Source organism: Pinus tabuliformis, chromosome Q (assembly GCF_031772625.1).
Source record: "Pinus tabuliformis cultivar Carrire ecotype Pingquan chromosome Q, CPIR1, whole genome shotgun sequence".
Classification (NCBI taxonomy): Eukaryota; Viridiplantae; Streptophyta; class Pinopsida; order Pinales; family Pinaceae; genus Pinus; species Pinus tabuliformis.
The window spans coordinates 210199024-210215881 of NC_142296.1; the positions used below are offsets into that span (position 1 = coordinate 210199024).

At 39.4% G+C, this 16858-nt stretch overlaps 1 protein-coding gene across 1 annotated transcript in view; it reads right to left on the reverse strand.

Annotated features, from left to right (window-relative positions):
• Nucleotides 1-16858, reverse strand: part of LOC149218955 (exocyst complex component EXO70A1-like) — a 175069-nt gene that overhangs the window by 129581 nt on the left and 28630 nt on the right. Inside the window, exons 5-6 of the mRNA XM_089384183.1 lie at nt 1674-1812; nt 1354-1566 (exon numbers count right to left, since the gene is read on the reverse strand). Of these exons, the coding sequence (XP_089240309.1) occupies nt 1354-1566; nt 1674-1812 (352 nt within the window). The remainder of the gene's footprint in view (nt 1-1353; nt 1567-1673; nt 1813-16858) is intronic.

The following is a 16858-nucleotide window of genomic DNA, read 5'->3' on the forward strand; positions in this document are numbered from 1 at the left end:
CAGTTGTGAGGCCATTTGGCTTCGCAAGTTGTTGGTGGGCTTATTTGGTCAGCAGTTGAGGCCTACAGTGATTTACTATGATAATCAGAGTTGCATAAAACTCACGGAGAATCCAGTTTTTCATGACAGGTCAAAACACATAGGGATCAGATACCACTTCATCTGTGACTATGTTCAGAAAAGGGCAATGTAGCTTGAGTACATATCTACTGATGAGCACGTAGCCAACATTCTCACAAAGTCCTTGCCAAGAGGCAAGCATGTCTATTTTAGATACAAGATGGGAGTAGTGAGAAACACTTTCATCGATAAGAGGGAGTGTTAGAAAAATGTACCAAGGACAAGAATTTCCTAAGGCTTGGTGTCTTGCCTACAAAAAAGTGTCCAACATGACACCCTCGACATAACATTATGAGAAATAAAGTTAATGTGACTTGATGAGACATAAGTCATAAAGTGACTGTTTGGGTTAATTAATAAAAAGGTAATGGATAAAGTGACTTAAGTGGGTCAATGAGAGATTAAATCCCCACCCTTGATCTCAATGGCTAAGATCTAATCTCAGCCATTGGATCTTAGGGTTAGGTCACTCTCCCTTATGAAAGGAGGACAAAAAAAGCAAGAACAGCAGTAAGGACAGCAAAGTAGAGCAGCAGAGGACATAAATTTCAAGGACAGAAGAGCACAGTTTTTAAGGCAGAGCAGGGCACAGAAACCAAGGCACTTTCCCAGCAGTCGGTCTGCGGAACAGCACAATTTTCAAGGTCTGACTGGCATTTAATTCAGGCTGTCAGAGCTGCTACAGCGTGAAAATTGAGGAGAATGGGCAGGATTTTCAAGGAGTTGACTGCGTACTAATTGCAGGACAAAAAACGAGGAGCTCAGTGCAAATTTCAAAGGGCTGGGCACATGTTCGAGAAAGTAGACACAACTTATGTCTTTTGGACCACATTGGTGGTTAGTAATGTTGGCTCCTGTTATCCCACATTTCTTGTGTTCATGTATTGGGCTATCATTTTGTGTAGTACGGCAAAGATATGCTTTAAAATGAGCTATGCCCAATACCATTAATTTTTTAAGATATAGCTGCACATGCATGCATACATACATACATAAAGAAAGAGAGAGAGAGACACTTAGATATTGATAATCAAGTAAACAGGCATGTACAAGCTAACATATCGAAATATTGTTTGTAGGGGTCAGTTGCTTGCCAAGGGATATAAATTTCGATACAGTATAGATATCATATAAGGACCTAATGCTTCTCTAGGCTAAAATCTCTCACACACAATAAACAATTGGAATTTGGAACACAGATCACTTCTTCATACTTGGGTCACATTAAAATACCTCTGGTAGAAGCTCACGCATTGTTTCATACATGTCAAGCAGTACAAATAACTTTTCTGGTGACCTCTTGCTTTTGGCAATTGCTTCTCCAAAACTCAGCAACATGATCACACTACTCATTGTTACTTCAGCAAAGCACTGATTTCCAAGAGGATCTAAATCTTCAAAAATTTGATCACACACTTTCCGCTCCCCTGCAAATAAGCTCTTAACCTATTTGAAATCCAGAATAAAGAAAAAAAAATGTCAGTCAGGCAACTCAGTAATATCCAACCAAAACTAACTTTTTGCAAATGACCGGACATTAAATGACAACTTACAGCTATGCGCATAAAGTGGATCCAATTACCAATCTTCCCCTCTAGCACTTCCCATTGCATCTTTTGCACATCATCTTTGGTCAGCTTTTCTACTCCAAGTTTTCGAAGGCTCTGCTCCAGAACGGAAGCTCTTGTATCCCTAAAGACCCAACAGAAAAAATCACACACTCTAAACATCACTAGCATCTTATAAATTATTTTAGAGAAGTCCAAACCAAATTACTCATTCATAAATTTCTAGAATAAAGGTATATTTATGATATATACTGTCATTTATAATGGTTACAATGCTTACTCACTGATCTGTACCATTCTGCTTCTGGCTTTTGGCTATAGTCTTTATTAGATGGTACTTCTAGCAGAAAATATAGTCAATTTTTTTCATTGTTCCCGACCGTGCATTTTCAACAAAATAATAATCTTGCATATGAATTTAAGAAGCAGAGCAGTGTAATGTTCAATAAGAAAGAAAAGTAAGATTTGGAACAGAAATTGAAATCAAGGCATGCACATTGCAAACATCAAAGTTAAAATGCAAAACTGATCTCTTTTACTTACCATCGCAATATTTACAGAATTAGGAGAGTCTTGACTCTCAAATGGCTTTACTATTTTCAGGGACACCTGCTTGTCTATATCTCAGAAGCTTTTTCTCTGGATCTTGAGCAGAGACTTGCCTCTCTTCTGTTGAAATATGTAGCTACGGTTGGTCTTCATAATAAAAATTATTTAACATTGTTGTATTTGATTTATTATTATTTGTCAAGCGTGTTCTTCATGCTCATTATTGTCAAAAGAAAAATTATGAAAGGCATGTCCTTCATGACCTTTGCAAAAGAAAATTTTCATTTTTCAGTTTGTATTTTGGCTTCCACAAGTGACCAAGTCAGCCCTCCAAGTGATCATGTCGGCGTGCCCAAGGAGACACCTCTTCGCACCACAAGGAGACTATAAGTACACCATTCGACCTCCATCTAAGAGTCACTTTTGATAACAAGTTCTATATCTAATCTAGTGAAGAAAGACAAAGTTAAGGAGGTCGAAAAATAGAAGAATAAGACCAATCTTTCTGCCCTCGCTCAAGTGATTAAAGGAGGTGGAGTTCAGTGTGACATTTCTGTGGCATATTTCTGAGATATAGTAAAAAGTCTGAGACTGAGTTACAATCCAAATTTCGGCCCTATTGCAGAACTGAAGCACACCTTGTTCCAGTACACTTGTGATAGCTTGTTGACACCTTTGATCTGCAAATTTGTGGAGGGTTGGCTTGGCTCTTGGTGGATGGTCATCTTGTTTCTATGCTGGTCAGTTTGTCTATGACTTTGATGTCTCTTGTTGAATTGATTCTATAAGGAAAGGATTGCTGGGTTTCTCAACCATGTGGGTTTTCCCGGGGTAAAATGATGTGTTCTTGTGTAGCTGTCTCTTTATGATCCTTATGGCATTTTGTTTTAAAATTTACTGTTGAGCTCCCGTGTATAGTTACTTTATGATGGAAAAGAACACAAGAAATGACTTGTCACTTAACTAAATTCATAAGAAGTAATTATCTGTCTGGAGGATGCCCTAAATTTCAACATCTTCACCCTTATGAATATTATTATTTTCTTATTTCTGTTTTCTTTAGTCACCCGGATATCTCCTTGTCCAAGATTCAAAATTCATATTAGTCAAACAACTTCCGTTTACTTTCTGAACAGCCCTTTTATTTTTTGGTATATGCCTTGCATATCTTCAATGTGGGGAATCCCAACAAATCCAAATTTCCACGTGGGAACTGTTGAGTCTTGACACTCAAAACCATCCAATTTAAAGACAACCAAGGAAGGTGCCAATGTCACTTCACGCAATCCCTCTGCACCTCAGTTTAGTGCTTCCTAGCCTCAAATCCCAGGGGGGAATCCCTATGAAATCCAGAGATAAATATAAGCCTGGAAGAAACAAAAAATCCTTCCAAACTACGAAAATAAAATTCCCTATGCAATCCAGAGATAAAATATAAACCTGGTAAACAAAACATCCTTCCAAACTACGAAAACAACTTACTGTTATGTAAAATTCAGAAGTAAAATCTAGGTGAAATTAATTTGAACAGCAAGCCAAAATGCTGAACCATACAAATATGCTGCAGAACACTTTAGATCTGCTCTTTAAAACTGCAGATCTGCATGTGAAAAAACCAAAGACAAGTTCAAAGTCTGAAAATTATTAACTGACAGTAACCGTAGTGCATTAATCTCTGTGGGTGTTAATGCCCAGATTGCCAGTGCAACTGGAGGGTTAAAACAAAAGTAGGTTAATCGGACTGAAGTAGAGAACAATCAGTATGAATCCAATGTGGGAGTGCAAGTGCAACTCCTAGACAATGCTAAAAATAACATAAAGAAAGAAAGAGACAAGCAGTAGTGCTGCCACTACACACATATAAATGACCGTGACACGATACAAAATAATCAATAGGCTGCCAAGAAAGAATGAGTGAGATAGGAACATCTGGCAATGGAGCTAAAGATGTCAAGGGAGGCGAACTGGGCACTAGCTCACTGTCCAAGTCCCCTGGAACCAGGGATGGGTCCAATTATACGAACCTGGCGAGGATGTAGGAGTGACGGATACACCTAGCATCCAAAAACAAAAGAAAGATTTCCAGCCCATCCTATGGAACTGGAAGGTAATCGAACAGGCCACGGGTGCCCTGCTCTGGAACTGTCTGGAGCTGGTCCCTCTAGTCCTTGAGGACATGTGAAATAGTGTTCCATACTGGTCCTGAAGGCATCAGTCAATCCCTTGGAGGGAGAAGCTGACAAGAGACCCGAGATCTCAACCCTCCATTGTCTGGTGCACCTTGAACTTCCACCTGTCATTTTATGGTTCTAATCTGATGGATCCACGTGAAAGTATGAGGTGATCGTGCTGGTCATCCCAAGGTGGGCATGGTGCGCAGGAACTGAGATCTGTGGCTGAAAATATCCCTTATGAAGAGGGCTAGGCACCACTGGCCCTTGTACCTGAAGAACATAGAGAGGGAGCCTCTCAAATCTCAATATAGGCAGAGATAGTGTCCTATGATCTCACAGTATAGGGGGCACCTAAAAATGAGGTCCATCTCTGTCTCCATCTCCATCTCCTGTACGTCACACATTTGGCAGATCCTATCTGACCATGGCATATGGTGATCTGTCTCTATCCAGAGAGATTCCATCAAGCTAGTTCCATTATATGAGCACCCAGGTATTCTGAATGGCCAAAGACTATTTCATAGTCAATTTCACCAGATTCCAAGAAATTACAATTTTTGCAGTTTTTTTTTCTAGCAGCTGGACATCCAAGGCACACATGTCAAACATTTTAACATAGTATTGGTCCTGACAATCTCATGATAGTAGATACTGATGAGTTTCGGGTAACATGCAAGCAGTTTCATGACACCTGCTATTATTATCAGGGTGCTTTTCAAGGCTTGCTGTTGTTTCTAAGCACACATTTGGATTCCTTGTAAGAAATCAAGTCCAATGAGACTGCCTTTTCCCATATGCCAAATGATCAATCATTCCCCTTTTTTTTGCTTTATTGCTTTTGCACAAGTAGACTGACATTACTATCATTGATCAGTCTTTCCTACATTTTGCTTTTTTCTTTTTCAAAGGAAGACTGCTTATCTGGCATGTCTATAATTATCAGAATTTCTATTTGTGGCAGGTACAAGTACAGGTTGAATGACGTGTTTCCAAGCATGCAGTTGTAGGGTGGTTCAAGGTTCCAATGGTGCGATGAGTGAGGAGTCAAGAGCAGTAATGTGCAAATGGATTACTTTCTAGAGAAACACGTAGCAGTTTATTGGAGGCTGCATCTTTCTAGACAATAAAGACGGGCAGATTTTGTAGTTGAAAGTGGGAAAGCAGCAGTTACAGCATAAGGTAGAGACAATTTACCAAGAGGGTATTTCAAAGGCAGATCGTTAGCACTGAAAAGCGGTTTTTTTAACAGATATAATCTCAACCTCTATGGAATCGGAACAGCCTCAGAAATCTGATCCAAATCTGCTCTCAGGCAGTGTCTCACCTTGAAAAATTGGTTGTTAGCTGCAGTGAGATCAACTTAACCGAATCCCTAGCCTTTAAATATAGGTTGGAAAAGTATCAGCTGTAACATTTTCCCACAGAATGATCCTCAGATCTCCTTTCCTCCAGAGTATGTGTGCAGCTGTTGGGTAAACTGCTCCAGAAACCAGAATGATGATTGAAACCAAATTTGACCTAGATAGATGATGTGGTATGGTAAACAGTAAGATAATGACTAGAGAAATGCTGTATACTTTAATTTCAGTGAATTTCTGCAGGGCAGAGACAATGCCAAGCCTAAACTATAATGATTGGTAAGAGATTGCTAGGGTGAAATCCACTATCAGTTATAGGTATAAGAGAGTTTACTTTTCCTCTTCAAAGTAACGAAGTAAAATGGTGAGCAGTTCCCTTAATAGGGTCATCAAAATTTAATGATCTCGAACCAAGTATATAGGACCTGAAGATATGCTTAGCAGAAATATCTCAGTATAACAAAAGTCAATCAAAAATTGGTTATGCTTAACTGACTGGTTGAGTTTATTGAAAATTTGATGTGGATGGACTTGCCATTACCTAGGCATAACATTTACTGATTTTGTCCTTTCCAAGTTTTTCCTGTTGTTGTCCTTGAATGTCTGCCATGCAATTCATATTTTTGGATCTTTCCTAAAGGTTAAAATCATTCAAACAGCAGATTTTTGGCCCTTTGGGTGATTTCGATTTAGTTTAGTCTGCAGCTTTATTTTGCCACTAAAAAGCTTACTCAAACAGCACGTCAAGCTACAGTGATGCTTTCTTGCCTTTTCCCCAGCTAATTTAAGATTGGCTTGGGATTCTGAATAATCAGGTGGAGAAGACATGAAAGGGATAGGACAGTTTTACTATCAATGCAGTTTGTAGCAAGCAGACATCTCTCATCACTCTTCATCTTCCAGACCTCACACCTCTCTCATCACTGTATGCAAGGAGACCAATGGCCTGTCATTTGCCACCCTCTATGATGCAGTCGTGCTTTTGGGTAACAACTGATTTGATCTGATTATGCTTTGTTCTAGCTCTCTGAATCTATTGGGTGTTCATTGATTAAATGGTATTGCAGTGTTGTGGTAGAAGTGCATTTTTTTTATTTAACATCACCTAAGCACACGTCCAATTAGTTTTCTTCACTGCTCTTCTGTTATAAATGCCTGTGTGGATCTGATCCCAACCATCTTAGTATTTATTTAAAACTTACCCTCGCTCTTGACTGTTTACAGACAACCCAAGAGTGTCCTTTGTGCACTGATCGTCTTGGACTTTTAGGGACACCACCCTTTAACTGGAAAAACACCAGTCTGAATGCAGACTTTCCAACCGTGACAAGGGTTGAATTGCCTACAGCTATTAGGCAAATCTCCCCATGAAAAATTGGCATGATAACAGGGTGATAGAGTGGTAAAAGAATTAACCAGGAGTAATTATCCCTGTCAATAGTTAAGGCTTTGCCACCAAATGAGATGGTACCATTTTTCAAAAGCTGCAAGTACTACAAAGTTTGGAGGTGTTAACTTTAACTTCAAAGAAGTTCCAAAAGACCTTCTCTCACCATGTTCAGGAATTAAATGGCGTGCATAATGAGAGTGACCTCTAACTCTCAGTGAATAATATGCTCTCTTGCACTCATTCAAACTGAAAAGTCAAGTGTGAAGACTAAAACAGTCTAGCAATAACATATGTCAAGAACTAAAACAAACCCCTCCTCACTATCCCTTTAGCCTTTATATAATAGGCTTCGAGGCATACAAAAATAGCATTACCATAAATAGGACAGCTAAAGATAATACAAGTTAAACGTATGCCTCCTCACCTAGGGCGCATGAATAGATTAAGAAAATCAAACAACAATAGAACAAACCTTGCTTAAAATAAGCCTACTCAAGCCCATGCGCTCCATCTCTAAACAGAGATGGCATGTATTTAATAAAGAAACTCCACATAAGCCTCCCCCAACTCATGTGCTTCATCACTTCAGAATCTCAGATAATAATAGGTGTAAAGGACATTCCACCAGAAAAAAGCTCCTCCAACTCCAACAATGCCCTCTACAATGTTAGAAAATCAGAAAGGCAGAAAGATTTTCTTGTTCTTGATAATTACTTGTGATGTTCTTGATTTGTTATTATGATTCTTTATATCTTCTTTCTTTTAGTTCGTCAAGCAATTACCAAAGAAATAGCATATAAAACAATGGACACTAGATGTAGGCATTATGCCAATGCAAACCCCCCCTCGAGGGGAAAACCCAGTCAATGACTCTTCCCCTTTAATAGTTTTCCGGAGATATTCCAAGACTCTTGACCTTGACACAATCTTTCCTCCACACCAAGTCAGCCTTCTTCCTTCATTGTGGTTATCTATGCTCTTAACTTTCTTGTAACTGCATCAACCTCTGGGGCCAAGTTTTTGAGCCTTAACTTAAGGATGTGGATGAAAGTTGCAAAACTAATGACCACCAGCTCAAAGAATGAATACGAAAAAATGATAAAGTATGGATTCCAAAACCCTAAGGCCTCAGAGGAGATCCCTCTAGACTAGTATCAAAGACTAACCTCCCAATTGAAGCGACAAAACAAGAAAACAATCGAGATCAATGAATTATCCAATTTTGCACCGTGAACCAAATTAGTATGCCCATACCATCAAATGAAAGCACATGATTGCAAAAAATGGTTAAAGTACCTATCGATGCCACCTTCCTTCAAGAAGGAATGTTGGATGGGAGGGAGCTCTAACGAGAGCAATAAGTGGAGGATCATGGCATAATGTTGTGTTGATCATCATATGGTTGTTGGCTAGGTAGCTATCCAAAGAGGACAAAAATTATCTCCCAAGGGTCACCCACATTTTGGTGGGTAACAAACCCCAATTGTGAAATGCCACAAATTTTCTCAACCTAATGGCACTAATTTGACTGAAATGTATGCTCTCTATCAAAAGATATTAAATCTACAAAATTCTTGGCCTTCCCAAGAAAACCCTAGAAAAATGTTTTAAATTGCAAGTAACTTCACTTCCAAGAGTCCATTTTGGATGATTTTTTTTAATCGGGTAGGCCAAGAAAACCCAAGAAAAAATGTTTTAAATTGCAAATAACTTCACTCCAAAGACTCCATTTTGGATGAATTTTTTTTAAATTGGGTATTTTTTCTAAAGAAATTCATTCCCATATTAGACTCTTGAAGTTCTACCATAAAAAGTCTCAAAAATCAACTTGAATATTGCCATGCTCCTCCTTTGATAAAAATTCAACAAAAAGGAAAACAAAATTCTTCCACTTTGTGCCCCAAAAATCTCCTACTTCATGCCCAAGAAAGGGTTATGATACCACTTGTAGTACAGTTCATATGATATCTAATGCAAACCCAAGAAGACTAGAAAAAAAAAAGAGATAACCCCATAAAGATCTCTTTGATGATAAAAAATAGAGAGTTATATTCACTTGTCTCTTTAAGGGGTCCGCCTCCAAGAGCAATGCTCTAAATACAATCACAATTCTTGATAATACATTACATAACCTTCTACTCAATATATATCTATCCTTGGAGAATATTACCTACCTATGGACTCACTTATAATGAGAGCTTACCAACTAATTTGGGCTTTATTTACAAAGAGGGCCCTTTTTACAATGAGTCATTATTAATTAACTATTTAATGGGCCACATGCATTAATAATGTATCTAAGGGGTTAGGGTACGACCCTAACATTTACTAAATCAACAATGACTCTCTTCACCTTGGATGCCTTCTTGCTATGCTCAGTTACTGGTGTGGATCAATAGGGGCAATGAGCCATCCATCCGTGAAATTCCAAAGTCTCAACTCCTTCAATTGAATTTGTAGACTCTAGTTCCACAATACAAAATTGGAAGCACCCTCCAACACGTGACACTCTCAAAGATTGAAACTAGTCATTGTTGCGACTTGTGGGACATGGGAAGGCCAAACAAATCAGACACAAAAGGAATCAAATGCACAACCTATCACAAGACAAAAGTAGCCTTCCAATCACTAGAAGATCATAGGTATCTCACTCAGAAACCTACCACATATGCTCAATCCGGTACCATTACGCCTAATCTTGATGCTCAGACTATGTTCTCCCACACAAAATCCCTTTACAACGTTCCTAGGTAACCACCCACTCACATCTCCTCCCCCCCCCCCCACCCCCATCAATTGCCACCTTTTCAGTGACCAAGGCATTAGGAGAGCAATCAGAGCTACGTGAAACAAAAGAGTCGTTGATGAGGAAGGGCACCACGCCAAAATCCTTAAGCATGGCATCCAATCCCCTGATTCCCATATCAACAATTTATTTAATCATTTGGTATGCTTAGGCTTCCCACCCTCCTAGACCGAATACATTATCCCTCTGATCCACAAATCAAGGAGCAGTTCTAATCCAAGCAGCTATTGGACTATCATGGTGGGCCATACATTCTCCAAGCTATATGCCACAATTCTACACCAATGACTCTTTGAGGACCTTGAGAGTCGTCATCCCAGGGCCAGAGGATAGGCAAGTTTCCAACCTAACTACCCAATAATTGATCACATCTCAACACTCCAAGCCATTATTGAGGAGGCCTACCACCACTCTTCAAAGGTTTACAATTGCTTTGTAGATTTCTAGAAAGTGTTTGACACAATACCAAGGGAGGCATAATTCTAGAGACTTCACGCCATTGGGCATATATGAGACCCTAGTGTCAGTTATCATGAGATTGTATGACAAATCTTAGGACACCTCATAATGCCAAACGGCCTTTTCAACTCCATCCAAAGTACCGTCGAGGTAAAACAGGGATGCCCCTTCTCATCAATCTCCTTTTGGATCTATATCGATGAGTTAGAATCTTTCCTCCATTATCATATTCAATAGGGGGATGGTTTTCTTCTATATTAGGGGTTGATTTCCTTGCTCCTATTTGCCAATGACTTGGTCCTATTGCCCTCTACTCCCAAGCTGGTTAAAATCAAGGTTATGATCATTAATGTGTCAAAAAGCTCTCTTACAGACTTACATTTCTACTTGTCCTGACGATGAACCACTCTAGTTGGTTCGAAACGCATCGACAAATGATATTCCATGTGATTTTCGCCGAAGAATCTTTCTTAACTTGATATGGATCACAGAAGCCTGAACTCTATTATTACATTTCTACTATCGAGGGACAAATATTGAGATCACTATAGCTTACACTTACCTTGGATTCCAATTCATGGGACCTTGCTTTGGTTTGTGGAAGGCCCTCTAGCCTCGACTCAATAAAGGGTATGGCTCCCTAGACCTCATCAAGATATAGTGCTTCTAGGGACAATTTCATGACATCTCAACTAAGCTCTACCTCATGGTGGAAATTATCAAACCCACGATTCTTTATGGCTCCAAGATCTAGGGACCGAGTTTGTTGCAGGCAAATTGGAGTAGGTTGGAGAGAGTACAAACCTTGCTTCTCAAATGCATCATCAAATGTAAGCGAACAATTCTGCAACTCGAGCACAAGGTCTTTTTCTATTTGGTTTATTTCTTTCATAGAGTCTGATCTCTCAAACTTCAAAGGTTGCCACCAGGAGAGAGTGGTGTCACTACCTTGCACTTTGCTCCTCGAAGGCTCTCGCTTTAAATCATCCCTCAAGTTTGGGCACAAAAATGGCTCTTAGCGGTGTCTCAGCTTCTCCAGTTGATTTCTCTCCCCCCTGGAGCACCTATCCCTGTTCAAGTTCTCCCTTGATGTGCCAAGCCATCTCTTGTCGACTAGACATGTACTAAACCAGGCAATCAAAGAGAACATCTACAAATTGTACAGTCAAGTCACCTGGACCTCACCTCCGACAAGTCTGGGGTCAATGATGGTGCTTCTACCTAGAGCACTTTTTGGAGCTACAGGATAGCATCATTACCTCCGCCCCCTCATATGCGCAAGCATTAGAAACACTCACTCAACATTCCTTCAGGGCAGCATCGGGTCAACTCCCATAAACTCTGAATGAAGACAAATCACCATATACCATATATCTCAATCTAATAATATCTACCACGTGTACCACCTTCAGGAACTGAAGACAGAGATACACCTTATTTTTAATGTACCCTATACTTTGAGATCAAAGGACGTTAGCATTGCCTTTATAGGGACTCGGAGAGCTCCCTCTCTACTTTCTTTCATTATCAAGACCAAAGATGCTTAGCCCTCTTCATCAAGGAGATATTCTACCAAAGATATCAATTCTTGCATGTCATGCCTCACCCTAGGATGACCACACTGATCACCTCATACTTTTGTGTTGATCCATCATATTAGAGCAACAAATGGCAAGCAAAGTTCCAGAGTACACTAGACAATAGAATGGTGAGACCCCGAATTTCACCTCAACCTCCTGCTCAAGCAAGCCAAACGATATTATCGAGACCAACTCAATGGTAATAACTTGTACACTAGGCCACACGTTCTCAAATTGCTAGAGAGATTAGATCTAGATGATTTTAGAGTAGAGTACCCCTCACCCATCAAACTCCCTCCCAATCCCAAAGAAGCAGCCATAGATCCATTCGAAGTTTCCTTCTTCTAACCTCAAACGCTAGGAGTATCTACCACGTGTACCACCTTCAAGAACTGAAGACGAAGATGCACCTTATTTTTAATGTACCCTATACCATGAGATCAAAGGACGTTAACATTACCTTTAAAGTTTATAGGGACTCGAGGGGCTCCCTCTCTACTTTCTTTCATTATCAAGACCAAAGATGCTTAGCCCTCTTCATCAAGGAGATCTTCTACCAAAGATATCAATTCTTGCATGCCATGCCTCACCCTAGTATGACCAAACCGATCACCTCATACTTTTGTGTTGATCCATCATATTGTTGAGAAATCTAGGGCAGAATAGTTAAAAGATTTCTCTGCTTGATAATTGCTTGTGATATACTTTTACTTCTTAGTATATAGTCTTTTCTTCGTTATGTTATTATAGTGTTCTTTTCATCAAGACAATTACCAATATGCACAATAAAGACAAGTGACACAGTATGTAGGGTTGTCAGCTAGGGCCAAAGCCTCTCACCTCTTGAGGGGAAAACCCAATCAATATTCTTCTTCTAGATCTTCAATTGATGAGTACCGAGACCATGACAAAGACCCCTGACTCTAGTATCCTCCCAAGAACCTTGTCACTAACCTTGATGCCCAAAAGAACTCTCCTTCGCTTTCCCAAAAGAAACTCTCTTGTCACTTCTTCGCACTTTTTCTTTGTGGCCTCTTATTCGCACTTCTACTTGACCTCTTCTTCGCAGTTCTGCTTGATCTGATGCTTTTCGAGTTGTTGCCTCTAAGTGAGGCCGAGTGTGGCTATATAAATACCTCAACACATGTCCTTTAGCCCGACATGATCACTAGTGGTTAGGTCGACTTCTTTTAGCAAGTTCTTCCATCGCTGTAGGCCCACTTGAAGAGGATAAGTAGCAAGGTCTTGGAGGATACTTTACATAGACATGTTTGACCTTTTACAAAGTGTAAAAGTCATTACATGACAATGACTCTAATATTTTATGACTAGATCAAATAATTCCTAAAGACTCTCAATGGGAGTCTTGATTCAAAAATAAAACTTTGGCTCATGAAACCCATGAAGCAAGTCAATACAATAGTTTTATTTTTCTTCTTTACATCTCATTACATAAAATCATAATTACATGTCAATATGAAGACCGAACCTAGTTACACTTTTCAACACTCCCTCTTAACTAGGGAGATATTCATAATGGTACTTGGTCATTCTCAATCTGAAGAATTTCTCATAAGAAGAATTTCAGATTGGTAACTCATTTGTATAGCATCATATCAACTAGCATTGTTACATAGCAAGGCCTTGACTAACAGCTCCATCTCTCCACAAGATCTGAGCTCAATGCTGGCGAGACCAATGATTTATAGACACTCCCATCGTTGTCTCTCTCAGAACATCCCCTACCTAGGTACTTAGGGTGTGTTCCATGAGGACCATTCTTATCTTGGACTCCCCAACCCTCAAAGAATATCGCTCCTCCACAACCACTCTTCTATTGTATGCCCTATCTCATCCTCAAAGAGTATTGGATGCCAAATAATTACCCAATCCTCCATTCTTTCTTCCCAAGTGAAGACCAGAATGATGTGTCTATCTCTCCCTCTCAGATAAGGAGGACATATTCCAATAAAGGAATGTACTCATTCCTACAAAAGGAATGTACCTAAGCTCCCTCTTGGCTTAGGAATTTTCAAGTTTCTTCCAAGTAAGAACTTCTTTTCAGGCTCCCTCTTAACTACGAACCTACAGCAGCTCCTCATGTGGAGATTATGGAACAACCAATTGCTTGAAGAGCTCCTTCCTTTGATGTCATGAATTTATTCTTCGTTATGGAGTCTTCATCATTTCGGACTTCTTCATAGGCCACAGACCATCCATCACTTTCGTTCATGAATCAATCATATCCTCATTCCTTTCATCAAAAAGTGATTCATCAGTTTTTCCATCTGGCTTTGCTTCATGTCATGTTGATTTCTTCTCCTCTCCTTCATATTGCTTCTTCTCAGCTTCCCCTAGAGAATCTTGGTCTCTAGTCTCTAACTCAGTTACCCAAAACAAGTACCCTAGAAGAACCCTTCCTTCGCTATCTCTAGAAGAAACTTCTCCTTCACTGACCCCAGATGAAACTCTCCTTCGCTAACCCAATAGAATCTATCCTTTGCTGACCCAAAAGAAACTCTCCTTTGATTGCCTAGAGAAACTCTCCTCCGCTTTCCAAGAAGAAACTCACTTGTCACTTCTTCGCATTTCTTCATTGTGGCCTCTTCTTCGCACTTCTGCTTGACCGAATGCTTTTTGAGTTGCTTGCCTTTAAGTGAGGCCAAGTGTGGCTATACATACACCTCAACACATGTCCTTTAGGCTGACACGATCACTAGTGGTTAGGTCGACTTCTTCTAGCAATTTCTTCCATTGTTGTAGGTCGACTTGAAGAGGATAAGTGACAAGGTCTTGGTGGATTCTTTACATAGACAAGTTTGACATTTTACAAAGTGTAACATGACTTCATTACATAACAATGACTCTAATATTTTATGACTAGATGACAAATAATTCCTAAAGACTCACAATGGGAGTCTTGACTCAAAAATAAAATCTCTTGCTCATGAAACCCAATTTCATGAAACCCATGAAGCAAGTCAATACATGATAAGTGACAAGGTCATGAAACCCATGAAACAAGTCAATACAATAATTTTATTTTTCTTTTTTACATCTCATTACATAAAATCATAAATAAATGTCATTATGAAGACCAAACCTAGTTACACTTTTCAACACATATTAGAGCAACAAATGGCAAGCAAAGTTCTGGAGTACACCACCAGACAATAGATTGGTGAGACCCTGAATTTCTCCTCAGCCTCCCGCTCAGGCAAGCCAAACGATATTATCGAGACCAACTCAATGGTAATAGATTGTACACTAGGCCACATGTTCTCAAATTGCTAGAGAGATTAGATCTAGATGATTTTAGAGTAGAGTACCCCCCACCCATCAAACTCCCTCCCAATCCCAGAGAAGCAAGCCATAGATCCATTCGGAGTTTCCTTCTTCTAACCTCAGATGCTAGGAGTATCCCCCTCATATCATACAAACAAACCCCCCGATGGTTCTAGAGGACTCCAATAGCAAGCCAATGCCCTATTCGCCCCTTTGCCAACAACCATTAGACTCAAGAGATATTAACATTGTCGACCTCATCATTTGATCTCTCTTGAGGGGTCCTTGAGTTGTCCAAACTCACTTAGTATTTAGTATTTTCTAACATCGTACATTTGTTGTGGCTTTATAGATTTATACACATGTTCTGATGTTATACCTATGTACGTTTCTTTCTTTATATTATTCTCAGCATTTCTAGGAGTTGCACTCACACTTCCACATTTAATCCATACCAATTGTACCTTTCAATCCCATTGACCTACTTTTGTGGTCATTCGTCGAACATTAATATAATTATGTTATCTTATCTTATCATGAATCTCAAGCACAAATCAACTTCAAACACTAGAAGTAGAGCATCACACCCTCCAAAATTCTTCAACAACTCCATGTCACAAACAGCTAAGCTATCCATACAAAAATTCCATGAAGATCTTCAAAGCATAACTCTAATACCATGTTCAATTTCGAATTCATGTTAAACAGGCTTACAACCTAAAACCCTAAAAAGAAATAAACTAGAAAACACATAAACGTATTGCTTTATGCTAGATCAACAAACACAAGGCTAACTGAGAAGTATGAACAGCAACTAACAGAATCTGCAGCACTCAAAAACACCTCTGTTTTCTTGTAACTCAAAAAAGAAAACAATACAACAGCACACTCAAAACTGGGATTAATCTATCACTTATGAACCTTCCTTGCTTCTATATGTGAAGAAGGCTTAAGATAAAACACACAACATCCTATCTCTGTGTGTGCCCAGATAAGAAAAGCAAAACCCTAATCTAATTCTAAAATAGTAAACTACCAAATCTGAAAACTCAAACTTCCAAAAAAAGAGCCAGGTCTAAACATAGACTTCCAAATCTGACACAACATGTATTCATTGCAAAAAAAGAACCTAATCTAACACTGAAAATACATCACTTCTAATTTTATAAGAGCAACTAACATTAGTACTGCTTAAAGTTTGGCACATGCATAACTACAGCATGTATTCCACCCCCTCTACCTCACAATCCATTAAATATGTTTCTACTAAGTAATGCTACTATGATCCATACTCAAAGAGCCTCTCATGCTATGCACAAAACCTGAAGTGGGATTCACAATAGCCCACAATCTCTATTGAAGTATGCCATCTCTGCACGAGGAAGAACAACACAGCAAGCAAAAGATAACATAATCCCTGGAAAATCCCAAGGTCGAGAAGGTCAATCACTTAGAACACCAAGGTCAGGGGGAGAATCTATGAATAGAAGAGTCACTTCTCAACTGAACCTAGAAAGTACTACTTTGAGTGGAGAGAGTCAAGTTCTGGGAGCTCCTAGCACTAACCTG